The sequence below is a fragment of the Aquarana catesbeiana genome, linkage group LG12 (assembly GCF_042186555.1).
Source record: "Aquarana catesbeiana isolate 2022-GZ linkage group LG12, ASM4218655v1, whole genome shotgun sequence".
In the NCBI taxonomy this organism is placed as follows: domain Eukaryota; kingdom Metazoa; phylum Chordata; class Amphibia; order Anura; family Ranidae; genus Aquarana; species Aquarana catesbeiana.
The window spans coordinates 194,542,107-194,568,317 of record NC_133335.1 but is presented as its reverse complement, the minus strand read 5'-3'; the positions used below and the strand labels follow the sequence as shown (position 1 = coordinate 194,568,317).

The 26,211-nt window shown below is 46.0% G+C and overlaps 1 protein-coding gene and 1 long non-coding RNA gene across 2 annotated transcripts in view; both read left to right on the top strand.

Annotated features, from left to right (window-relative positions):
* Window positions 1-3,563: 3,563 nt before the first annotated feature.
* LOC141113312 (uncharacterized) lies at window positions 3,564-4,485 on the top strand. The gene is made up of 2 exons (XR_012236763.1): window positions 3,564-4,208; window positions 4,323-4,485. It is a non-coding gene; the product is annotated as an uncharacterized lncRNA (long non-coding RNA).
* A 6,113-nt stretch (window positions 4,486-10,598) lies between these two features.
* The window catches only part of AHCY (adenosylhomocysteinase), a 30,538-nt gene continuing 14,925 nt past the window's right edge, over window positions 10,599-26,211 (top strand). The window contains exons 1-2 of the mRNA XM_073606366.1: window positions 10,599-10,752; window positions 19,955-20,145. Coding sequence (XP_073462467.1) covers window positions 10,725-10,752; window positions 19,955-20,145 — 219 coding nt within the window. The 5' untranslated portion in view covers window positions 10,599-10,724. The remainder of the gene's footprint in view (window positions 10,753-19,954; window positions 20,146-26,211) is intronic.

Below are 26,211 nucleotides of genomic sequence, written 5' to 3'. Positions count from 1 at the left end.
AGTAGGGAAGGGATTGAAACTCTGCCAGGTTTTAGTGCTGTCTGTGGCTTCATTAGTATAATTTCATTTCCTGCTTCGGCAACAGATTGTCATGTGATTTCTCCAACAGCAATAAAAAGCTGATCATAAAAATAGCCTTCCTGCAGCTTTTCCTGGGCTTTGCCAACTATTATCGGAAGTTTATTCGTAACCTCTCGTCTCGGGTCAAGCCCCTGACTGATATGACCAGAAAGGATGGTAACCCACAGAGTTGGTCTCCGGAGTCCATTAAGGCCTTTGAGAGTTTCAAGGCTGCCTTTGTTTCTGCTCCTTTGTTGGCACAACCTGATCCTACATTGCCTTTTATCCTAGAAGTTGATGCTTCTGAGACTGGAGTTGGCGCCCTTGTCTCAACGTCCTAACTCTGAGAGTGCTATGCATCTGTGTGGCTACTTTTCCAAGAAATTATCACCTGCAGAGTGCAATTACGAGATTGGTGACAGAGAGCTGTTGGCAATCATTTTAGCCCTGAAAGAATGGAGACATCTCCTTGAAGGTACCACTGTGCCAGTTCTCATTCTTACTGACCATAAGAATCTCACATTCTTGTCTGAGGCTAAGCGCCTCTCTCCCAGAAGGGTGCGATGGGCTCTTTTCTTGTCGAGTTTTAATTACATTGTCTTATTCTTACCCGGTACTAAGAATGTAAGGGCTGACGCCTTGTCACGACAATTTTCCTCCACTTCCAAGTTGGAGTCTGTTCCGGTTCCTGTGATTCCTCCTGATCGCATTCTGGCTACGGTTCGCACCAGTCTTACTTCTCCTTTGGGTGACAAAATTATTGCTGCTCAGGTTCATGCTCCCCCTGAGAAACCTTGTGACTGCTGCTTTGTCCCAGAGAGTCTCCGCACTGCCATGCTCCAGACTTACCATTCTCCCAAGGCAGCTGGCCACCCTGGGAAGAATCAACTCATTTGGGCCATTTCCCAACAATTCTAGTGGCCTAGTCTATGGGCAGATGTAACTGCCTTCGTAGCTGCCTGTTCCGTGTGTGCTCAGAGTGAGACTCCACGACACCTTCCAGTGGGCCTCCTACAACCCATACCCAATGGAGAGAGGCCCTGGACTCACCTGTCTATGGATTTCATTGTGGAGTTACCCAACTCCCAAGGCAACACTGTTATCCTTATGGTGGTTGACCAGTTCTCAAAGATGTGTCATTGTATTCCACTTAAGAAGCTGCCCACTTCTAAGGGACTGGCTTACATTTTTGCTCGGGAGATCTTTCGCTTACATGGGCTACCCAAGGTGATTGTCTCGGACAGAGGTAGTCAGTTTGTCTCCCGGTTCTGGCGGGCCTTTTGTCCATAGTTGGGAATTCAGCTTGCTTTCTCCTCTGCTTATCACCCACAGACTAATGGGGTCACAGAACGAGCCAATCAGTCCTTGGAGCAATTCCTACATTGCTGTATTTCTGACCATTATAACAACTGGTCAGACCTATTACTGTGGGCAGAGTTTGCTCACAACAGTGCCTTGAATTCTGCTTCCCGATTGTACCCGTTTATGGCGAATTATGGTTTCCAACCTTCCATGTTGCTTGACTCGTTTGTTCCGCAGAGTAGAGGAGCATCTCCGCGGTCTTCATTGCACTTGGGCACAAGTTCAGGAAGCTTTGCGACATGCTAACGATAGGTACAGACTCCATGCTGACCGCAGACGCCTGCCTGCACCTTCCTACCAGGTTGGAAGACAGAGTCTGGCTGTCGTCTCGCAACCTCCGACTTTGTGTTCCTTCTTTGAAGTTCGCACCTCGTTTTATTGGGCCTTTCCGTATCATTCGCAGGATTAACCCAGTGGCTTACGCCTTGGACCTTCCTCCTAGTATGTGCATCTCAAATGTGTTACATGTCTCCTTATTGAAACCTTTGGTCTGCAATCCCTTTACCACCTCGTTGCCACGTCCTCACCCTATTCAGGTTGAGAACCATGAGGAGTATGAAGTACAATCCATTGTTCACTCCCGTAGGTTCCGTGGGCGCATACAGTACCTGGTGCATTGGAAGGGGTCTCATCCTCAGACGTACATGCCCCTGTACTCCTCTGTGATTTCCATAGACGTTTTCCCCTCAAGCCCGGTGGTCCTCCGAGGGGAGGGGGTCATTGAGGAGGGGGTACTGTCAGGGCTGGGCTCAGCCCTTCCTTCTCTGAGCTGGCCGCTCAGCTGTCGGCTAATTGCCAGCACCTATCTCTCCACAGTGACTCACCTGTTGATGATAACCTGCTTGTGAGTCCTGCCTACTTAAGCCGTCCAGCCCAGATGATCTCTGCCTCCGGGACGCAGGACAGAGAACTGAGATGTAGGACTGTCCTGGGAAATCCAGGACAGTTGACATCCATGACCATGGTTAAGGTGTATCTCCAGCCAAAAACATTTATTTTCTCTCTTTAGAAATGGATAGAGTGGGGAAGGGATTGAAACTCTGCCAGGTTTTAGAGCTGTTTGTTGCTTCATTAGTATAATTTCACTTCCTGCTTCGGCAACAGATTGCCATGTGATTTCTCCAACAGCAATAAAAAGCTTATCATAAAAATAGCCTTCCTGCAGCTTTTCCTGGGCTTTGCCAATTATTATCGGAAGTTTATTCGTAACTTCTCGTCTCGGGTCAAGCCCCTGACTGATATGACCAGAAAGGATGGTAACCCACAGAGTTGGTCTCTGGAGTCCATTAAGGCCTTTGAGAGTCTCAAGGCTGCCTTTGTTTCTGCTCCTTTTTGGTAGAATTTCCCCGACTTGCTGTTATGGTGACAATGTTGTCCCCTGCACAGAAAGTGAGGGAAAGTCTCCCATTGGGGACAGTCATAAAAACCTGACAGGCCCTATCCCTTCCTTACCATATCCTAAGCTTTAAATACGCATTAGCTGGAGATACACTAGCCAAACCCATGTTGCCATTCTGAAGAGGTGCTTCACAATGCTTTACATATTCTTGGAGTCAGATTTATTTTAGCAGTGCACTTTGCTACTGCAACGTCATGCAGTCTCTGACACTTCTAAATGGATGTCATAGGTCAGCATTCTCTTTATCTACGCTCAGTGTTCCAAGTGGTTTATCTTTCAGTTGCACCATACTAGTAGCACAAGATTTTCCTGTGAATTAAAGTGGAGGGCCACCCTGGAAAAAAAAATGCCACCAAAATTCCTAAAAAAATAAAAAAAAGAAAACATTTGGAAGAAAAAAAATGTTATACTTACCTAAACCCTTGTTGCTAGGCAGTCTTCCTAATCTGCCTCTTCCTATTCAGCGGCGTGTTCTTCTCCTCGGTGAGCAGCCCCGTTGTCTTCTGGGAACTGTATGTGTTCCCAGAACACCACGGGGCCATTCACAGTGCGCCGCCCCGCTCGTGCGTGCGCAGTAGGAAACTGGTAGTGAAGCCGCAAGGCTCCACTGCCTGTTTCCCTTACCTAGGATGGCGGTGTCGGGACCCGAGAGCCGAGGGACGGTTCGGCCTCGGGCGGCCAACATTGTGGGCACCCAGGACAGGTAAGTCTACTTATTTAAAGTCAGCAGCTACAGTGTTTGTAGCTGCTGACTTTAAATTTTTTTTTTAGCTGGCCGGAATCCCGCTTTAACGTTTTAGTGTGTCCTTGAAATGCAGTCATTGACAGTCAGGGGTTGACTGACAAAAACCTGGAAGCTGATGCAGCAGTACATAAACACCCATGGAAGACACTGAGGGGTTGATTTGCTAAAACTGGAGAGTGCAAAATTTGGTGCAGCTCTGCATAGAAACCAATCAGCTTCCAGTTTATTCTTGTCAAAGCTTAAAGTGGTAGTAAACCTCTGCAGAATAAAAAAAAAACTGTAAGACACTGGCATAATGTGCTAGTATGCATCTTCCAGGTTCGCGAGCTCCGGTGCTGTGAGTGGCCAGAGCCACGATAGGGGACAGAGGAAGGGGGACATCTACACTGATAATTAGGGCACTGCTCTTCAGTGTCCTGATTATCAGTGCAGCCCCAACAGTGCCCACCAGTGCTGCCAATCAGTGTCCATCAGTGCTGCCAATCAGTGCCACAGTGATTTAGATCTCCTCATTACATGTTTTGGACTCTCCATTGAATATTGTATGTCTAATATGTAGGACTATGTTTTGGGTGCCCCATACCCGCCGGGGGAGACGTTGCCTCTGGCACTCTACATGCTGTTTTCATCCATGGGTGATGGGTAAGCACTTATTATATACCTGAATCTTTATGCTTGGACATATCGATTACCTCTATTGTATTCTATATTTATATCTATTTTTTCTCTATTCTGATCTTCAGTGTTTTCTTATAGATGACTTTGATCCCTAAAATCCTCCTGAGGAAGTGGTTACTGCCATGAAACGTTTTGAGAAGATATGGATAAAACCTGTTGTGATAGACCATAAGAACCAGCTTTTGGCATTACTTTGTAATTATCCACTAAATAAAATTGCAATGCCTTTGTGTTGGGCATAGTCCTTTTGTATGTTTTAAAAATATTTTGTAACAAAAAATAATTTTAGACTATCCCAATGTTGTTGTCCACACAGCCTCAATACTTTATTTATCGGGTGCTGCAGTGATGCCTGTCAGTGGCCATCAGTAATGTCTATCAGAGCTATCAGAAAAACTTTTTTTTCCCATAAATTTCTATCTTTCATTCATTTGTTTAGCATAAAAAAAACACACAGTGGTGATTAACTATTTGCCATCTGGGCCAATTCTGACACTTCGCTCCTACATTTTTTTTTTTTTAGAAGAAAATTACTTAGCCCCAAACATTATATACTTTTTTTTAGCAAAGGCCCTTTAAAATAAAATGGTCGATGTTGAAAATTTTTATGTCGCATGGTATTTGCACAGCTGTTTTTAAAATGCAATTTAAAAAAAAAAAAAACACTTTCAAGAATAAAAAAAAAAAAAAACACTAAAGTTTAGGCTTGTACACACTATAAGAAAATCGGGCAAACATTTTCGTTCAAAGAATTTTCCTACAATCTTTGTATAGTGTGTATACAACTTTCGACAACTGTCTCCGAATTTGCATATGAAAATTCCCGAAGGGACAAACTCCAAAATTTTTCTCGTACAGAAACAGAAGGAACTATTTTCGTTTAATGTGTACCGTTTTCATACGATTTTACAAGAAAACAGCATGGGCCGTGACAGGTTTTCTTTATGGAGAGATCTGGGGTATATTGGACCCCAAATCTCTCCTCTAGCCTCCCATGCAGCCGATCAGACACAGATCAGTTTGATCGGTTGCTTGCCTGGCTGCTGGTGGCTAGGTAAACAAAGAGGCGGAACCGGAAGTGATGACATAACTCGTCGCTCCTGGTTTCCGGGGTTACAGAGAGAGGGGAACAACATCAGTTTCTCTCTCTCTGTACAGGGCAGCCATCACCCCGGGGCACCGCAATCGTACAGTAGAGCCTGGGAGAGGAGGGGGGTGGGACCCCCTTCCGCCACCAGCAGAAGCGATTGAGTGGTTAATTAGCCACTTGGATCACTTCTGTATGAAAGTGAATCGCCGGCTGAAAATATACATACCGGAAAAATGCTTGTAGGTGCAGGCATCATTCCGGTATAACCACTGAAACCAGGGGAAGGCCATGGATGTTCTCCCGGCAGGAAGTAATGAACCACTTTCCGCCCGTGCTGTAGCCGTCTTTCAGCTTCCAATGCTGGTAGGGTGTATCAATAGATGTCCTCCAGTGACCGCGTTGCTCGCGGGCCCCCTGCAGCGCGCTCTATAATCGTTGAGCTCTTCGGACTCAGCTGATCACATAACAGGGTAAAGGGCCAATCACATCACGGTCCTTTACTGCGTGATCAGCTGTCAGCCAATGACAACTGATCATGGAAATAAACAGAAGCCGGTTATTGTCTTTTTTTCTCCTCACAATCAGTGTGAGGAGAGAAGACAGAAGCCGGTAAGTGGCTTCTGTTACAGGGACATCAGTTCACTCAGTGCTGCTAATCAGTGCCCACCAGTGCCACCTATAAGTGCCCATCAGTGCTGCCAATCAGTACCCACCAGTACTGCCAATCAGTACCCACCAGTGCCACCTATCAGCACCTCATCATCAGTGTCACCTATCAGTGCTGCCTATCAGTGCCCTTCAGTGCTGCCTATCGGAGCCCATCGGTTCCAACTATCAGCGCCCCTCAGTGCCACCTATCAGTGCAGCCTCATCCGCGCAGGAGCAAAATTACCGGTTTGTAAAATCTTATAAAAAACTATGAATTTTTTTTTCCCAGTAATGATTAACCCTTTTGCTGCCAGAGCCATTTTTGCGTTTTTTGCACACATGTTTAAAAAATCATTTTAGGCCTGAATATTACACAAAACCCACAAATATTATATATTTTCTGAAAGCGGAAACCCTAGAGAATAAAACAGCGGTAATTCCAATATTTTATGTCACAGGATATTACCGCAAAGGTGAAATATAGGGCAAACAAACGCAATAACTTATCAAAGTTTTTGGTAAAATATAAAAGATGAGCTTGCACTGAGTAAATAGATACCCAACATGCCAAACCTTAACCACTTGCCGCCCGCCCTATTACAAAATGACGGTGGCAAAGTGGTATGATATTCCTGACCGGACGTCATATGACGTGATCAGGAATATCAAGCCGCTGCGCATCGCGGCGATTGTTGTTGCGGGGTGTCTCTGACGGAGACTCTTTACCACGTGATCAGCCGTGTCCAATCACAGCTGATCACGATGTAAATAGGAAGAGCCGGTAATCGGCTTTTCCTCACTCGCGTCTGACAGACGCGAGTAGAGGAGAGCCGGTCGGCTGCTCTCCTGACAGGGGGGGTCTGTGCTGATTGTTTATCAGCACAGCCCCCCTCGGATCCCACCCAGGACCACCAGGGAAGCCGCCCAAGACCACCAGGGAAGCCATCCACACTGGACCACCAGGTATGCCCCTAGACCCCCAGGGAAATACCCCTATGTGCCCAGGCAGCTGCCAATCTGTGCCCAGGCAGCTGCCAATCTGTGCCCACTCCAATGCCTACCACTGCCAGTGCCACCAGGGATGCATATCAGTGCCTCATATCAGTGCCGCGTATCAGTGTCCATCAGTGCCACGTATCAGTGCCCATCAGTGCCCATCAGTGCCCAGCAGTGCCGCTATCAGTGCCACCCTATCAGTGCCCATCAGTGTCGCCTTTCAGTGCCCATCAGTGTCGCCTATCAGTGCCAACCAGTGCCACCCATGAGTGCCCATCAGTGCCACCTATCAATGCCCATCAGTGCTGCATATCAGTGCCACCCATCAGTGCCGCCTACCAGTGCCCATCAGTGCCGCATATCAGTGCCCATCGTCAGAGCCCGTCAGTGCCCGCTCATTGGTGCCACCTCATCGGTGCCGCCGTATCAGTGCCTGTCAGTGCCGCCATATCAGTGCCCATCAGTGAAAGAGAAAACTTACTTATTTACAAATTTTTTTAACAGAAACAAAAGCAAAACTTATTTTTTTCAAAATTTTCGGTCTTTTTTTATTTGTTTAGCAAAAAATAAAAACCGCAGAGGTGCTCAAATACCACCAAAAGAAAGCTCTATTTGTGAGAACAAAATGATAAAAATTTAGTTTGGGTACAGTGTAGCATGACCGCGCAATTTGTCATTCAAACTGCGACAGCGCTGAAAGCTGAAAATTGGTCTGGGCAGGAAGGTGTCTAAGTGCCCTGTATTGAAGTGGTTAAATTTGTGTGCGCTCGTGAAATGGCGTCAAACTTCAGTACCCTATATTTTCTATAGGCGACGCTTTAAAAGCCCCCTATAGGCATCAGTTTATAGTTATGAAGGAGTTCTTGTGTTAGAATTATTGCTCTCACTCCGGCATGTGCAGCGATATGTAACACGTGTATCACAATCAATGTTTTCACACATAGGCGCACTGATGATTGTGTTTACGTTTCTGTGGAGGTGGGAACTATTTTTTTGGGGGGGGGGGAATTTATGTGCTTAGGTATAACTTTTTTATTTTGTGCAAAAAAAAATAAAAAATGTTTTTTTACTTATTTTTTTTTCCCCATCATATAGGGGACTAAAAGTCCCCTATGTGATGATTTTTAGGTGACAGGTTCTCTTTATTGAGATCTCCCCTGTGCTCCACTAAATGTTTTGCGATGCAAAACATTATTTCCCGGCTGAGCTAGCTGGTGTTCCGTCAGATTAGGCGACCTGTCAAATCTTGTAACGAAAGTGATGTTCTGTCACGGCCACTTACTGCACTCAGCTGCAGTAAACCTACAGTCTGAAGTCGCCAAGCGGACATCTTTTTACACCCATCAAAGTCATGCATTTAACGTATTTTTACCACCAAATTGAGCTTATATAATTAAATACAGTATTTAAAAGTCCGTGACACTGTTTTCATGTTGAATTTTAAAAGCAGCGGTGTTCTGTCAGATTAGCATAACTTGTGAGATCAGCTGTTAAATGCATGACTTTGGTGGCTGTAAAAAGATGTCAACTTGGCGACTTCAGACTGTAGGCTTACTGCGGCTGAGTGCGGGGTGTACCAAGATGGCCGCGATGGAACGTCACTTCCGTTCTGAAATCTGACGGGTCGCCTAATCTGACGGAACACAGAGAGCTTGACCCTGAAGTGACGTCAGAGGTTGCTTTCCGGGTCACAAGAAGAAGGAGAGGAGAGTGGACATGTGTTCACTCTTCTCCTTCCTCTCCACCTGCCATGGTGCTCCTGGGCCTGCCGATGGGCAAGCGGAACCCGGTAAACATGGTGGGTCATGGCGGCAGAGGGTATCGCCGGTACCGTGGGGGCGTTGTGTAAGAGCGATTGGGCGGCAGTGGAGCCGCACAAATGCTCTCAGCTGTTAGTTTCACACACAATCCCAGTGGTTACAGCTACAGGATTGTGTGTAATACCCCCCCTGCTGTCAGGTCTGTACGACGTATGGACCTGGTGGTGAAAGGGTTAAATACCACCAAAAGAAAGCTCTATTTGTGTGAAAAAAATGACGAAAATGTAGTTTGGGTACAGTGTTGCATGACTGAGTAATTGACATTCAATTGACATTGCCACAGTGCTGAAAGCTGTCCTGGCAGGAAGGGGGTGAAAGTGCCCGGTAGACAAGTAGTTTAACCACCTCCCGTCCACGCTATAGCCAAAAGACGGCTACAGTGCAGGCCTAATTTGCCGGCAGGGGCGTCCATGGGCAAGCGCAACATGCTCTGCGATCAGCGAGTCTATGAGACTCGGCTGATCACAGATCGGAGTAAGGGATCGATCCCGACCTCTTACCACGTAATCAGCTGTCAGCCAATGACAGGTGATCATGTGACGTAAACAGAGCTGGTAATCGGCTATTTTTTTCTGATCATGCTGATAGCGTGAGGGGAAAAAAAAAAGTTGATCACCGGCGGCTGTGAGAGGGACATCAGTCCTGATTGTGAAGAGCCTCTGCAGAGGCTTCTCTGCCTACCTGTGCCACCTACCAGTGCCCACAGTACCACCCATCAGTGCCCACAGTGTCACCTATAAATGTCACCCATAAGTGCCTCATCACCAGTGCTGCCTATCAATACCACCTACCAGTGTCCATCAGTGCCCACCAGTAACATCTATCAGTGCCACCCATCAGTGCTGTCTTATCAGTGCCTATCGGTGTCGACTTATCTGTAACTATCAGTGCAGCCCATCAGTGCCTATCAGTGCCACCCATCAGTGTCACCTTATCAGTGCCTATCAGTGCAGCCCATCAGTGCCTAGTAGAGCAGCCTCATCAGCGAGTATCAATCAAGGAGAAAAATTACCTGTTTGCAAAATTTTATAACAAACTATGAAACCTGTTTTTTTTTTTTTTGTTTTTTTCTTCAAACATTTCTGTCTTTTTTTGTTTGTTTAGCAAAAAATAAAAACCCAAATGATGATTAAATACCACCAAAAGAAATCTCTATTTGTGTGAAAAAAATGATAAAAATGTCATTTGAGTACAGTGATGGATGACCGCGCAATTGTCATTCAAATTGCGACAGCGCTGAAAGCTGAAAATTGGTCTGGGCAGGAGGGGGGTTTAAGTGCCCGGTAAGCAAGTGGTTAATCCACAATCTCGCTGGCCGCCCCGGAATGCGCAGGTGAATGCAGACACCCATGCGTTGTAGCGCCTCATAGTGCACTGCGCCAAGGAATGGAGTTGCCCGATTTTGGTGACATAACTGGCTGGTTAGCGCTCTGCACAAATGTGAATGAGCCCCCCGGGGCGCTGTGCCCCATAATAATGAGTGCAGCAGCTCAGCAGTGACCCTCAGAAGAAGGAGAAGAAGGAGAGAAGCAGCACCTGGCCTGTCACCCTTCCCCTCGCTCACACCACCCACCGGGGACTACAGATGAACAATCATTAATCGGCACACACACACTCTCTATCTCCCCGGCACCTTTGCCCACTGACAGATGACGTCACCCGGCCTCAAGGTCTACAACTCAGCCAATAGACGCCTTCACCACTGAGGGCCTGCCTGTCATCACCTTATCCCTGATTGGCTCGGTTTCTCGCCCATCAACGCGGCGACCCGCCCCGGCTGGCGGTCAGATGGTCCTGTCCCCGCCCCTTACCTTACCTTATATGGCATAGAGCGGGTTATTCTTAAAGGGGACTGAGCAGCACGCCTCCTCTTCCTCTGCTGGCTCAGCGGCTCGTGGTAGTGTTGGGATCTCTCCGCCGATCATCATGTCTGAAAAGCTGCCGTACAAAGTTGGTAAGAAGCGGCCCGGGCACTGAGCATGCTGTACCGGGGACGGTCCGGTCTAGGCTGCAGATCCAGCCTGAGGAGAGGGTGCTGGGGTGTAGAATGGGGAACAGCTGCAGGATCAGAGCCGCTGGCCTCTACTCCGATCCAACTACACAGGGACTACAAGAACCAGCATGGCTGTCTGTGGAGAGTACAGATCAGCCAATCAGGACACTGTACTCCATGCATATATAACTGCAGTATGGTAGAAAGTGACAGATCATCAGTATTCTACGATAGAAGATTTCTGGGAGCAGGTGATGGATGATAATCATTAGACGGTTTAGGTCAGGTGATGGATGAGGATCCATTAGACGGTTTGGGTCAGGTGATGGATGAGGATCCATTAGACGGTTTGGGTCAGGTGATGGATGAGGATCCATTAGACGGTTTGGGTCAGGTGATGGATGAGAATCCATTAGGCGGGTTTGGGTCAGGTGATGGATGAGGATCCATTAGGCGGGTTTGGGTCAGGTGATGGATGAGAATCCATTAGGCGGGTTTGGGTCAGGTGATGGATGATAATCATTAGACGGTTTGGGTCAGGTGATGGATGAGGGTCCATTAGGACGGTTTGGGTCAGGTGATGGATGAGGATCCATTAGGACGGTTTGGGTCAGGTGATGGATGACGGTCCATTAGCCGATTTGGGTCAGGTGATTGGACTAGTAACCATCAGATTATATTTTGATTGAGTGATGGATGATAGTTATCAGATGATGGCCATCAGATCTTATATTTGGATCAGGGGGGTGGATGAGATTCGTCGGATAATATTTGGATCCATGGTAACTATTGTCTGATTTGGCCAGTAGTAGGTGGCATATTCTTCTATACGCTGGATAGACTGGAATATTTGGATAGCGAAATCCTCTGATTAGTTGCTTTTTATTTCATATCCGCTGTTGTAAACCCTTCCATATACCCAGTGAAGTGACTGGCCTCAGGTCATACACAGATATAAAACCAATCCTCCTCTTTAAGCTGTACCTGTTTTATCTGCAGTCTTCTCTACAGCCATTCAAAGTACTACATTTTATAAAGCTTGTCTGAGCTGTCAGAAAGCAGGGGGCAGAGAGCTGAAATCACGTGCTGCAGATCTCAGTGAGGAGAGCTGATTGGCAGGAAGGGGACGCACATCCCTGCATACAGGAACAGAGCTGAGGCTGTCAATCAGCTGCAACTCCCTTCCCTGTCACTCCCCCCTCCCTCCCCCTCCCCCCTCCCTCCCCCCTCCCTCCCCCTCCCTCTTGGTGTCAGGAAAACTTGTCAGAAGTGATTCATGCTGATTGAAGCAGCAGACAGAAATGACACTTGGTGCTCTGGAGTGAGACAAGTACACACTACAGAGGGATATGCTTCACTCCTATTTCACGTCTGAGGTTCACACCCACTTTAAAGTTTTTAGTATTAAAAAAAAAAAAATAACATAGTCATGCTTGCCTGCTCTGTTTAATAGTTTTGCACAGAACAGCCCCGATCCTCTTCTTCTGGGGTCCCCCGCCGGTAGTCCAGGCCCCTCTTCATCGGGTGCCCCCCACGGAAAGCCGCTTTCCCTGGGGGAACTTGTGCGGGCTCGCTCCTGAGTCCCGCTGCTGCGTCCAGTTGACCCAGATAGCAAAACTCGGCCCTGCCCCTCCCGTGTCACTGGATTTGACTGATGGCAGCCAATCGCTCCCGCTGTTATCAATCTGTCCAATGAGGAGAGAGACAGCAGTGGGAGCCGCTGCACTCGTACACATCGCTGGATTGGATGGGCTCAGGTAAGGAGGGGGGGGGGGGCGGGAGCTGCAGCACAGAATGCTTTTCACCTTAATGCATTAAAGCCCCGTCATGCTTGCGTCTGTCAGTCTTGCTTTGCCTCATGGGACTTGTAGTTCTGCAACAGCTGGAGGTCCACTGATTGAATATCCCTGACATAGAACATCAATGAATGTACCCAAAACTGGTGCGGTGTATATAAAGCAAGAGCTTAAGATATGACGGAAAACCATCTTCAATGTAATTAAAAACTGGGATGGTTGGAAAAAATAATTTTATGGACTTGTAGACGTGTATATATATATATATATATATATATATATATATATATATATATATATTTATTTTTTTTATTTATTTTTTTCACATTCCAGCATGGATATCTTTTTAATTCATTATGCCCATTAGGAGATCGTCACCGATCCGAGCAGTTCACCCTGTTCGGATCGGCACACGCTGCCTCGGCCTTAGGAAAGGTACACGCGGCGGTGAGCTATTACAGTGGGGGTTATGTTTCTCTGTCTTGTCTTTGTGTTTTGTTTTTTTTTTTTTTCTGATCCGAAAATGATGCCATCCGAGGTATGATCCGAACCATGAGTTTTTTGATCCGTTGCGCCCCAGTAGTGAGTATATGGGTGTGCGGCGTCACCCTAATTAAAGTGCTTTATATAAAACCTAGCATGGATCATAAACGCCCAGCCATAGAGATGCTGATAAATAAAGGCAATCGATGAAAATATTTTTTCCCTAAATTATGAAATCCCTTTTGATGTATTTGAAAATATGGATGAAGGGTTCTTATTTATTATCATCTGATCGTTAAAACCCATCCCTTTAATTTCCAGCTGCGTTTTATCACTTTGTTATTCTTGAGCCACAATAATGGAACATTCTGGGGCTGTAATGGAGATTTTGGACAGATCTTTGTGTTCTGCACAGATCCCCTCTGGGAAGATGACTCGTCGGTAAGCCATTCTGTAGTCTTCATGCTCCTGATGTAATCCTGGCTGTATACTGCTTCATGTGGACTCCACGCTGCTGCTAAGTCAAACCCTGCACCCTAGAGGCTTCTGGGAGTTGTAGTGTTATAGACTGTCAGCTGAGTGCTGCTTTGTTGTGTCTGAAACTACACTTCCCAGAATGCTCCACACCCGGCAGCATCTATGATTTGGCACACTGTAACAGGATCTGGCAGCAGCACTAGAGCAGACCTGCACTGAGCATTCCAGCCTAACCTTTCTTACACAAGAGATTATCTCCCGTGTGCCTGCTTTATGTAAGCTGTACCCTGGGTTTAAGATAATTGGCTTACAGTTCTTGTTTTTATAGAAATGTGTTAAGGGTTGTCACCGTTGGCCAAAAAAAGACTGCCTGTGCTTTCAAGAGGTGCCAGTAGATCAAATCATTCTGCACCGTTGTGAAACAATATTGAGTAATGTATCTGCTATTGCTGTAAGCAGTTTTTGCCCCTCCAGCAGCCTGCCTGGAAAACTCCTCCTATATCTGGCGTTCTGATGTTCTTCCTTTTGGACATAAGCTAGGAGCGTTTTGCGTTGCTCGTTATTAGTGTGTTTGGGGTGCCATTTAGGAAAAACGGCACTGAATGAATTTTGCAGAAACTATCTCTTCTGCCCGTGTTTTCTGTTACACCCAAGAGGGCGTTGGGCTCCGCTCACATCTGCAAATTCCCGAAACACGAGAAACCAGCATCAAGCTTGCAATGTAATTAAATATTAATGGCACCCCATTGCTATGATGCTTCAGCCGCTTCTCAGACTAATGCTGCACCATCAAGTGTGTGTGCTTGCATTCAAAACCCCACGCATGTGCGTTGTCTCTCACTTGCCTCTGAGCTCAACACCGTGGCGAGAGGGGTAGATGTTGTTTCTGCACATGACTGATGTTGGAATAGGAGGGGCCTCATTCACAAGGTTGCAAAAACCACCACATACAGATGCAGGTGGCGTCTCGTTCTAAATATAATAGAATGCATTAGGGCCATTCAGATAGGCGCAGTGGGGCTGTAATGTAACCGCAGCATTTAGGGTGCTTTTACACTGCTTCATTGGAAAAAATGCATTATTTATTATCTATCATTTATTATTAATTATCTATTAATTATTATCTATTATCATTTATTATTTATTCATTCAGGTTTTATATAGCGCCAACAGTTTGCGCAGCGCTTTACAACATGAGGGCAGACATTAGTTACATTACAATTTGGTGCATGAGGAATCAGAGGGCCCTGCTCGTTAAAGCTAACAATCTAAAAAAATTAAAAACACACATGCATTTTTGAAGGCGTTTTCTGGGTGCTGATTACCCAACATGCACCTGTTAAACTTGGACACATGACTAAAAAAAAAAAAAAAAAAAAACACTGGCAAGGCAGAAGTGTTTTTGGTGCATTTTCTAGCCATTTCAATGGGGAAAGATGCAGCATGCAGGACCTTTTTGTAGAATGCACCGTACCTGCAGCACAATGGTGGGAAGCATCCCATACAATCTTAAAGAATTGCGTTTTTTTTTTTTTTTTTTTTTGTGGCCACTGTTCCTTCCAGTAACACCAGTGAGTGCAATTTTTACAAATCCCTGGTGATACAAGCGTAGGAAAAAACGCTTCAGTCTTGCATGTAGGAGGACATGGGGCCACACAATAAGATTGGAGAAGCGGTTTAACCTTAAAGCGATTGTAAAGGATCGTGTTCTATTTTAAAATGACCAACCTCATACTTGCCTCCACTGTGCAGTTCGTTTTGCACAGTAGCCCCCGACTGCTCTCGCGGCTCCTCCCCTGCATCAGATAACCCCCTAGGACAGGGATATGCAATTAGCGGACCTCCAGCTGTTGCAAAACAAGTCCCATCATGCCTCTGCCTCTGGGTGTCATGCTTGTGGCTGTCAGTCTTGCTATGCCTCGTGGGACTTGTAGTTCTGCAACAGCTGGAGGTCCGCTAATTGCATATCCCTGCCCTAGAAGTGCTCTCCTGAGGGGGTTACCATACGGGTGTGCTCCCTAGTCCAGCATTGGCGTCCAGACACAAATGCTGGACTCGGTCCTGCTGTTGCCTGCATCATTGGATTTGTGTGACAGCGGGGGGGGCAATGGCTGTGCTGCTATCAATCTATCCAATCAAGAGCTGGGACCCCGTGGAGAGAGGGACAGCGTGTCCCTACCGAGGAGATGAAGGGGTAGTAAAACTGGGGGGGTCGGTGACTGCCAGAAGTTTTTTCAAGGTGAGAAAACACAAGGGTTTACAACCCCATTGAGCTGCGTAGGGGATTTTTCACTGTCAGGGCGATAAGGATGTGGAATTCTCTTCCACATTTGGTGGTGTCAGAGGGGAGTATGGATATTTTTAAGACTCTTGGATATGCATCTTAAAGAACACCACATACAGGGATATGGGAAATATCGACACTGACACGTACACCTATACAGGTTGAACTGGATGGACTATGGTCTGTATTCAACCTTGCCTACTATGTAACTATGAATGGCCACTGTTCCTTCCAGTTATGCCAGTGGATGGGGTACTATTCCCCTCCCTACTGATCACAGGTGCTATGTTATCTTCACTCCCACTGACCACCAAGACTGTGGCATCTTCTACTCCCACTGGCCACTGGCTCCCTTAAAGTGGTTGTATACTCCTTCTTTTTTACCCTCAGGAAAGTCTGCAAACCCGGAAGGCACGCTGAGGGGAAATGTCAGCTCCCTCGGCGGTGACCGGGATCAGCTGCTGATGTCTCATTCTAAGCTAAGTATTTCATAATGAGCTAGTATGCGGTGCATACTAGCTCATTATGCCTTTTGCCTTGCAGATTTAATAAAAAAATAAAATAAAATAAAAATAGTGTGGGTATACAACCACTTTAAAGTCTGAAGTACAGTAAATTGGCCCTTTGTTTTTAAAGTTTGGAGACCCCTGGCCTAAGTGATTGATGTGGGATTGGGTACCAGTCAAAAAAATGCAATCATGCAATTGGACTTCCTTTAAAAGGTTCCTTAACAATGTGTGACCTGCGTATTTCACGCCTAACAACCATCTCTTTATTTTTTGCTTTAGCCGATACAAAGCTAAAGTACAGCGAAAGCTTGTTTGGCAGTACTTGTGTGGATCACACGAGTGCAGATTGCTTTGCACTCCTATGACCTGTTTTCAGCAGACAGCGGGCTGAAATCTGCTGTCTGCTGACATCACAGAGCTGGTTCAGGCTCGGGCAAGATTGCAACAATGGAGTCGGGATCCACCCACTAGGGTGACCACATTTCCAAACTGCCATTCAGGGACACCCCCCCCCCCCCCCAAAAAGATGATTTTTGACAATTTTTTGCCGATTTTTTTGGGGCAGGGCGTACAAAATCAGCGGGCCCGTGTGCAAGATCAAAAGTGGGCCCTAGGCATCAAGAACAACAACAATATGGTGCGCAAAGCGTGTCGTAATGCACTGTGGACATTTCTTAAATTGCACTAAATATTGGCTTAAAGGGGGTGTTCTTAAAGAGAGTCTGAGATGACTTGTATAGTGCAGAATGTGGTAATGGTAAATAGGGAATGCAGAGTGTATGGCGGGGGGTAATATGTACAGGAGAGGAGTGCAGAATGTATGGCGGTGGGTATAATGTACAGGAGAGGAGTGCGGAATGTATGGCGGTGGATAATATGTACAGGAGAGGAGTATGGAATGTATGGCGGTGGGTAATATGTACAGGAGAGGAGTGCGGCATGTATGGCGGTGGGTAATATGTACAGGAGAGGAGTATGGAATGTATGGCGGTGGGTAATATGCACAGGAGAGGAGTGCAGAGTGTATAATGGTGGGTAATATGTACAGGTGAGGAGTGTGGAGTCTATGGCGGGGGGGTAGTTAGTGAAGAGAGGAGGAAGAGGAGTGCAATATCACCTCCTGATAGTCTGTCAGCCACTGCTATACCACTTTGGTGGTCGGGCGCTCTGAAGGATGTAAGGGGGCACCCTGGAGGTTGTAAGGGGGAATGTAATGGGGCACTCTGGCGGTACTAACTTAGTCAGAGCCCCCTTACGTCCTCCGGGGTGCCCCCCTAGTGCCTCCTTACATCCTCCTCCAGAATTTCCCTGAATCTCTAGCAAAGTTCCCAGGATTCCAGACAGTACAATTGTCCCCTCAATAGCAGCCAGTTTGTCTTTGAAGATGGGGAAGGGGGCAAGTTGTCAAAGAAGAATACTTGCAGTGATTTTGGGGGATAAGAGCATGCTGTATGTGCTAGGGGGCACACTTTGGGAGGGGAGAGAAATTGTGCTGGAAGGGGGGTTAAATAAAAAATCTGACCCCCCCCCCCCCCAGCACAATATATCTCCCCTCCTAAAGTGCCCCCTAGCACATACAGCATGCTCTTATCCCCCAAAATCACTGCAAGTATTCTTTTTTGACAACTTGTCCCCTGTCTCTGTGTCTCCTTCTCCTGCAAGTGCCAAAGCATTAATATTGTGTACAAACCTCAGATCAGCATGTCCCGTCCTGTGTCCATTCTTCTCCCCCTCCTTCTCCTGTCTGTGACATCCGAGCTGAGGAAAAGGGGAGGGGACTTCAGTCCGTGTGTTAGTGTGAGGGGGGGAGGAAGGGAGGGGGAGAGATGCCGTACACACTAATCGCAGCGTGTGGGAACAGAAACACCCCACACAAGCTGCAAGCCAGTCACTGGAGCCAAGTGCGGAGGGGACAGAACCAGCAGCGACTCCCAGCAGCACTAGCGCGGAGGAGGAAGTGAAATCCTCCTCCGCTTTCAATGCTGGGCAGTGACGTCACTGGTTGCCTGATGCCAGGCGGCTATAGCAACCAGTGATCAGGAGTAGGTGGAAGCGGAGCCAGCGCTATAGCGGCTCGGTCCGCCCCTGTTCCCAGATTGTCAGTTTCATTCCGGGACACTGTATTGTCCCGGAATGAAGTTGCCCGGGACAAAGGATAATCCCGGGCAATCCGGGACACGTGAGCACCCTACCACCCACATGCCTTGACAAACACGCTGCTGAGAACCTGAGCAGGCCGCTCCCACCCCCCCACCAGTCAGCAGCTCTGTTAGGGGAGCTGTGAGAACCAAGCGATCTGCGGTGTTTGATCACTCGTTTCTCAGTTTTTGAGGCGCCTGGGGATAGATGCAGCATTGTACTGATGCTGCATTCATCTAAGTATGATGATTAAATAAAGCGAAAACCCATATTTCTCATTTAAGCCTGAAAAACATGCAAAAGAACCCCCTCCAAAAATAGTTTAAACACCAAAGTGTGAATCCAGGCTTGGCAGCATGTATATATTTGATACATTTTGTCTCCCCTGTGTATTTCTTCCTGATCTGTGCGTGTTCTCTATTTTGAAACCACTGCTGCACCTTGTCGTCTTTGTATAAACTTCATTAATAGACTGGTCGTGCAGCTTTTGTAGCCCCTTTGGAGTCTTACTTCCTGGTTTCCAGGCCAAGGCAAATGTCCTCCATCCCAGGAGTCTTCAGGAGGGGTTTTCTCTGGTGTGTGCACCTGCATACCTGCGCTAAGGGCAGATGGATTCCAAGAAATACTACATGAATCATCTGCCCTTACATCTGGCCATGGGCAGAAATGCTGGGGGGGGGGGGGAGGTTTGATTTCTCAGCATAAGAAGACATGGGTGGGTGAGGTTAGTTTGCTTTGAATATCGAAAATCAATTAAAGCCAAAGGGAAAGCTCTGCTTGTTCGCACCCTCCACTGCCACATTTGGCACTCTGGGGGGGAGCAGGTTCCTGGTAAGATCGCCTCCTGGGCAATCTGTCATGTCTGGCCCCTCCTGCAAACAATCCTGCCTATAACCGGTTTATTGGTAGAATGAAGATTTTGTTCACTTCTGCATAAATTTGACTGAATTGGATATAGTACTCTTATTGATTGTGTAGCGTATGCGTTATAAGCTGTACAAATGACCTGTGAACTTTGTGCAGTACACTCTCTAAAGCCCCATTCACACCTGAGCATAGCGGGAGCGCATATTCCAACTATACTTTCCTTCTTTTTTTTTTTTTTTTTTTTTTTTTCTCATGTGTGTTCCTGCCTTGGGCAGCCCATTCACGTGACTGGGCTGCCCTAGGCACAAGAAATGCTCCAAAGTAGCAGCAGAACCTTGTGGGGCGTCGCCAATTTTTTTTCTGTGCCTATTCTATTGAGCAGTAAAACCTGCTTGGTGCGCCCTTACCAATTAATGGCACTGCAAGCGTGACCCGCGATTGCTGCGTGCTTCCGGAACATGTGGCACAACCCACATTTTTGTTTAGTTCATCGTGTGTTTAGGAAACACGCAGGGGGAATGCAACCTAAAACCTGCTGTCATTTTGGTGTCGATCATTGAGCAGCTGTTGTGGTTCATGTCCAGTAAAATCTTTTGTCTCTCTTCTAGCTGACATCACCCTGGCAGAATGGGGCAGGAAGGCCATCGAAATTGCAGAAAACGAAATGCCCGGCCTGATGAAGATGAGGGAGATGTACTCAGAAAGCAAACCTCTGAAGGGGGCCCGGATTGCCGGTTGTCTGCACATGACTCTCCAGACAGCTGTGCTCATCGAGACCCTGACTGCCCTGGGAGCCGAGGTACATACGGGACTTTCTTTTCCTTTTTTTATTTTTTTTTTTTTATTTTTTATGAATTGTATCTAGAGTGCAATGAAACAAGTTATTAAAGCCAGGCTCTTTATTGCAGAACGGACATGCAATGTCTCCTGCATGAAAATACCTGCCTATTCATAGTATTTAAAATGGTCAGAGCTGCACTTTCACAGCTCAGGCCACATTCCCTGTACAGTGCCTGTGTGCTGGGACAGATGGACTTGTGTGCAGGAGTTGCATCATCCCATTCTGGCCGAAATCCTGACACTTGGACAGAGAAGGGAGTGACCTCATGATTGATGGGACAGTGGAGGGAGGAAACTTTAGACTTCCAGAATTTAGTTTGGCTTTATAATAGTTTATCTCTTCTGGTTTGCTTGCTCTGCAAAAGCTGTGAATTAACCACTTCAGCCCCGGAAGGATTTGCCCACTTCCTGACCAGAGCACTTTTTGCAATTCGGCACTGCGTCGCTTTAACTGACAATTCCGTGGTCGTGTGGCGTTTCACCCAAACAAAATTGACGTGTTTTTTTTTTTTTTTTTTTTTTTTTTCCCCCACAAGCTTTCTTTTGGTGGTATTTGATCACCTCTGCGGTTTTTATTTTTTGCGCTATAAACAAAAAAGTGCGACAATTTTGAAAAAAGTAATACTTTTTGCTATAATATCCCCCAAAAATATATAAACACTTTTTTTTTTTTTTCCTCAGTTTAGGCCGATATATTCTTCTACATATTTTTGATAATAAAATGGCAATAAGCGTATATTGATTTGCGCTAAAGTTATAGCTCTACAAAATAGGATACATGCATACATCTGCTTTTTTATATATTGTGACTGCGACATTATGGCGGACACTTTTGACACCATTTTGGGACCATTGTCATTTTTATACAGCGATCAGTGCTATAAAAATGCACTGATTACTGTGTTAATGACACTGGCAAGGAAGGTGTTAAACACTAGGGGGAGATCAAGAGGTTAAGTGTGTCCTAGGGAGTGATTCTAACTGGGGGGATGGGCTACTACTCACATGACAGCAATTACTGCTCCCGATGACAGAGCAGTAGCTCTGTCATGTCACTAGGCAGAACGGGAAATGCCTTGTTTACAAAGGCATTTCCCCCGTTCCGCTCCGTGACACAATCGCAGGTGCCCAGCGGACATCGAGTCCCTGGGTCACGGAGCAGCGCGTGCCCACAATACCACCTCTTGAAGGGGACGTACCTGTACGCCCATTTGTCCAGCCGTGCCATTGTGCCGACGTATATCGTCGTGCGCTGGTCGGCACGTGGTTAACTTCTCACTAGCAACGCTCTGATGGATTTACAGCTGAGCTCAATATAATATATTGGGGCTCATTCATACTAGCTTTGCTTTCTGAAGAGTGATCTGTAGGGGTGAATGGACCATCTGCTCAGGTCCACCTGGGAAACTGAAAGGCGGTCATGTGAAAGGGGTTATAGAGGTTTTTGCCGTTTTCCTCCCATTAGCTGGCAAAACAAGGGAGGTGGCCTATTGCAGTTCCTGCTGGATTTAAAGGATAAGTTCACCTTTTTGTAACACATAAAATGTTACACACACCAGTCCCAGATATCCCCTGGGTTTTTTTTTTTTTTTTTTTTTGACAGCTTGCAGGGGATCTTCTCCTGCCCCACCCCAGCTGTCACAATCCTGAAACACCCGTGCGAGGCCCCACCCCATTCGTAATGTTTTGTGAATGAGAACAGTACAAGGTCTGGCAGCCTTTGTGGATGTCAGCTTGTAGTTCTCAATCAACTACCAGGGTGCTGTTGAGTGCTGTGGTGGTTCATTGAGCTTCCTGTCAGCGTAACGGCCTGGCTGTATCGGAGGTATGGGCTGACAGTCTGCTGGACTTACACCCACGATCTGCTGCATTTATTTTTGTAAAGGTTGAACTTGTCCTTTTTAACCCCCTGTTCACATCAGTGCAATTTGACACATCAAATTGCAGCCTATTGACGGCAACGGCACTGTCCTAATCGGTGCGATGCTGACTTTGCGGCACTGATTTCCAAAAGTGGTTACTGCACTACTTTAGGCGACTTCGGGGGTGATTTTTTAATAGTCGTGAACCTGCACAGATGTCTTTTCAAAATCGCCCCCGAACTCACACTGAAATGCATTCAGTTGAACTCGCACTAATCCAAACCTGCCTTAAGGCTTTGTTCACATCTTCACGTATGAGGGCAACAATGGTGATAAAAATGCGCAAACAGAATCGCAGGACGCTCGTCACCCAAAAGAAGCCTATATATTTCTTTTGGGCGATGAGCGTCCCACTATTGTCTGAGCGTTTTTTACCGTGATTGTTGCCTGACGAATCGGGGGAAAATCGTGCCATGTTTGGGGTGCTAATGAAATCAACTGGGAACGCACAGGCATACCGCTATTGCAAATCTTGGGCAGAAAGGTGGCGATTCCACCTGCAATTCGGAACATGGAGATGTGAATGCAGCCTCGGTGTGAACAAGGGCTAATACATGCTCTGTGGTGGTAGCTGCTTTGGGAAAATTGGTTATTTTCCACACCTGCTTTCTCTGGATCGCTTTCAGTTCACCAAATTCAGAGTTGAAGGAATTGCTGAACAACTTGTATGTGCTGAGGCAAACATTCTGCAGTATGTTGAATCCTATCTAAATTGGCCTTAGTATATGTGAGTTAGGGACCTTAGATTGTAAACTCCTTGAGGGTAGGGCTGCGTTGACCTTCGGCATTGTATTTTGGGAGGGGTGTGTGACCTACCCTGCACAGAGAGGCCTCCGCTCACCAACCCAGTGCATTAGTATGTAGGTGAAGGTGACCTCAGCCAGTGTTGCTTCAGCCACGTCCCCTGACATGATTCACCCTGGTTAAGGGGGGGATGAAATATGTCAGGGGGAGTTGGCTGGAGTGATGCTGGCTGAGGCCATCTTCAGCTATTTACTAATGCACTTTTGGTGAGCAGTGCCCTTTTCTTCTCTTCGATAATGCTTACACCTCTGAACGGTGCACTGATGCCAGCTCCCTTCACTGCAACCGGTGGGGAGAACTGTATCTGCTTAGAGTGGCACTGCAAGTTTCATTGGATCTACCCTGCACAGAATTATAGAGCCTTCTAGAAAACTTCAGGCTGGAATTAGAACAGTTCCGTTCAAGAGAATAAGCACAGATGCCTTCTAAGTGTAGTTGTATGGTACAAATTTATTAGAAGTAAATCGGAACTACTCACAAGTTTAGTAGTTAATCGGGCATGTACAGTCGCTAGTGCATTAAAGGGGCTTGTCCTTGGCAACACACCCCGGGGGGGGTCCACAAGGGACGCTGTCATCTGTGAGGGTAGACGTGGATTCCAGTGATTGCAGGTTCGTGGAACACACTGGCAAGACTAGGATGACCTCACTTCCCGGTTGCAGCGTGGGGATGTGTAGGCTTTGGTGACATGTTTTGCAGAGCATGCGCTCCTTCAGGCTGTGATGTAGCCATATTGGAAGAGGGCTATATGAGGGCGAAGCTATGCTGACGTTGGGACATGCTCTGCCCCGGGGTGTTTTGTCCCATAACGGGTTAAACCGCATGATCTAAAAAGGCATTGCCGAAGCCTTCATCGTGCTGCAATTGAGAAGTGACGTTATCCTCGTCTCGTCGGTGAATTCCACTGGCGCTGACCACCCGCCTCCCCTGACAGATGACGGCGTACCTTGTGGACCCCACCCCGCAGTGTTGCCAAGGACTATCCTTCAGTGCTCTTATGACCGTACATGCCTGATTAACAACTAAACGTGTGAGTACTTCCGATTTGCTTCTAATAAATTTGTACCATACAGCTACACTTAAAGTGGATGTAAACCCAATGTCATTCTTTCTAAACTACTGCCATAGGGGTTATCTATAAGGATATACATGCCTCCTGCATGTATCTTTACCTGTCAAATGTCTCCCCTCTGTCTGTTATTAGACCTGAGAAACTGCAGATTCTGTGGGTGGGTCTGTTGTCTGGAGCTCGGTGGGTGGAGTCGTGATGTCAGTAGACTCCCCGCCCAACTCTACGCTCCCCTTGTCAATATGCATTTCTATTCTTTTCCCCTGCATGCCCCTACACCCACACTTAACACCAGGAAACTGCTCTGAATCAGGGGAATTTATATTCCTCTAAGAGAATTAATCAATTTCTTCTTGCATTGATTGCAGTATTATCGTCACTTCACCTCGGGTGCAGTGAGTGCCTGCTGCCCGTTTCTCCCTGCTTCCTTCCCGTGTGTGGGGGGTAACAAATGCATGATTCCTCGTAAGACATGTCTGGCCCACCGCCCGCTCTGAGGAGTTGATCCAGTACTGGGGAGGCATAAACTCAGGAGGAACCATATCCTCTTCATCATGAACACCTAACATTATCGGGAATTTTGTGATTGGTAATTATACAAGCTTGCAGATGTACCATGTCACATATGTGAGTTTGCTACTGTTGAGTCTTATATTCTGTTTGATACATGATTATATTTCCACAGTTGACAATTATCCTCTGAAGACCCATCCAGGGTCGAAACGCGTCAGGATTTTAATATTTAACATTCCCTGTTGTCCTATACATTGCACATTGTTCCCGATTACGGGCACTGTCCGTTGTGTTTTTTATATTTTTATTGCTTATTGTATCTCAGTTCATGTCCTGACTCTATAGGTCAGAATTTATTTGTTACATACTATCTTTTGTACTAATAAAATTACGTTTTGATTATTCCTTTCCTTTTTACTGGCTGCTTTAAAGCCCCGCTAGGGGGTTCTTTGTACACTTTTTATGCATCCTATGGGGTGCGCAGCCTTTTTGTCTGCACTCATGTGAGTGTCTCCTGTCGATTATCGCATGTCTTAGGCTAGTGCACGAGATATGCAAGTCACCTGTCACTCATAGCAAGGGGGAGGATTTGACAAAGTTTCTCAGTTTGTCAAGATTTATCTCACTGAACAATAAAAGAGGATTGCTCAGAGCGGGATTAATTCTGTGTGGCAAGACTGGGCTCAAATGATAGGAAATCTTATACTCTACATTATGACATCCAAAAATAAAAAATAAAAATTTTGGGTTTACATCCACTTTAAGGCACCTGTGCTGCTGCTTTTTCACGGAGCTGCCTCAGCAAACTGCACCTGGACGTTATATGGACTTAAATCTACTATAGACTCTTTCATGAGCCCCTTTTCTTCTTTTTTACAAGTTGGTTCCCTCTTGCCTAATTATGTAGTGTCCATTTTGCAGCAATAATCATCTCCTCTCTGTAGGAAAGCACATGTTAGGAAAGCACATACTTGTTGTTTAATTGTTTCTTACATACACAGGTTTGCATTACTAAAATCTAGGGCTGAAACAACAAATCGATCGGCCAGTAACATAATGGGGTTAAAAAATAAAATGAGCCCTTTATAGTAAAAAGGGCAAATCACTACTGTAAATATTACTTTCACAGGTTTGAACTCCTTACAGTAGTGTGGGTGTTTTTGCAAAAAAAAAAAAAATCACGTGCACAAAAATAAAAGCACTGTAGAAACAGATCAAAAGCAAACTGCATAGGTGTGTACTGAGCCTTATGCTGGCCACACGGATAAATTTTCAGACGAGAATATTCAGACGAAAAATCTTTGTACATTCACTGAATGAAAGAATGTTTGAAATTTTCACTTTTTAACATTGTTTTTAAAATGAATGTAATTTCTGAACAAAAACCACACACACGGTTTGAGAATTCCTTTGACCAAGAAGTTTTCCATTAATTCCAGATTTTCCTGTTACTGTGGTTGAAAACTAATGTCATTCGACCCCAATAACGATTACAAAATCGAACGGACTTTCTTAAAATTAAATTTTTTGAAGGAAGACTTGTGTGTGGGGTTTTTTTTTTTTTTTTTTTTTTTTTTTTTTTTTACAACTGGTTTGTATTAAAAAAATCAATAAAAATATCTTTAAAAAAAAAAAATATGAATTTTGGGTAGATAATCTTTACTGTGCACATTTTGCTTTTCTTGTATGGAAGCAAAGAACTTTATTAATAGTAAAG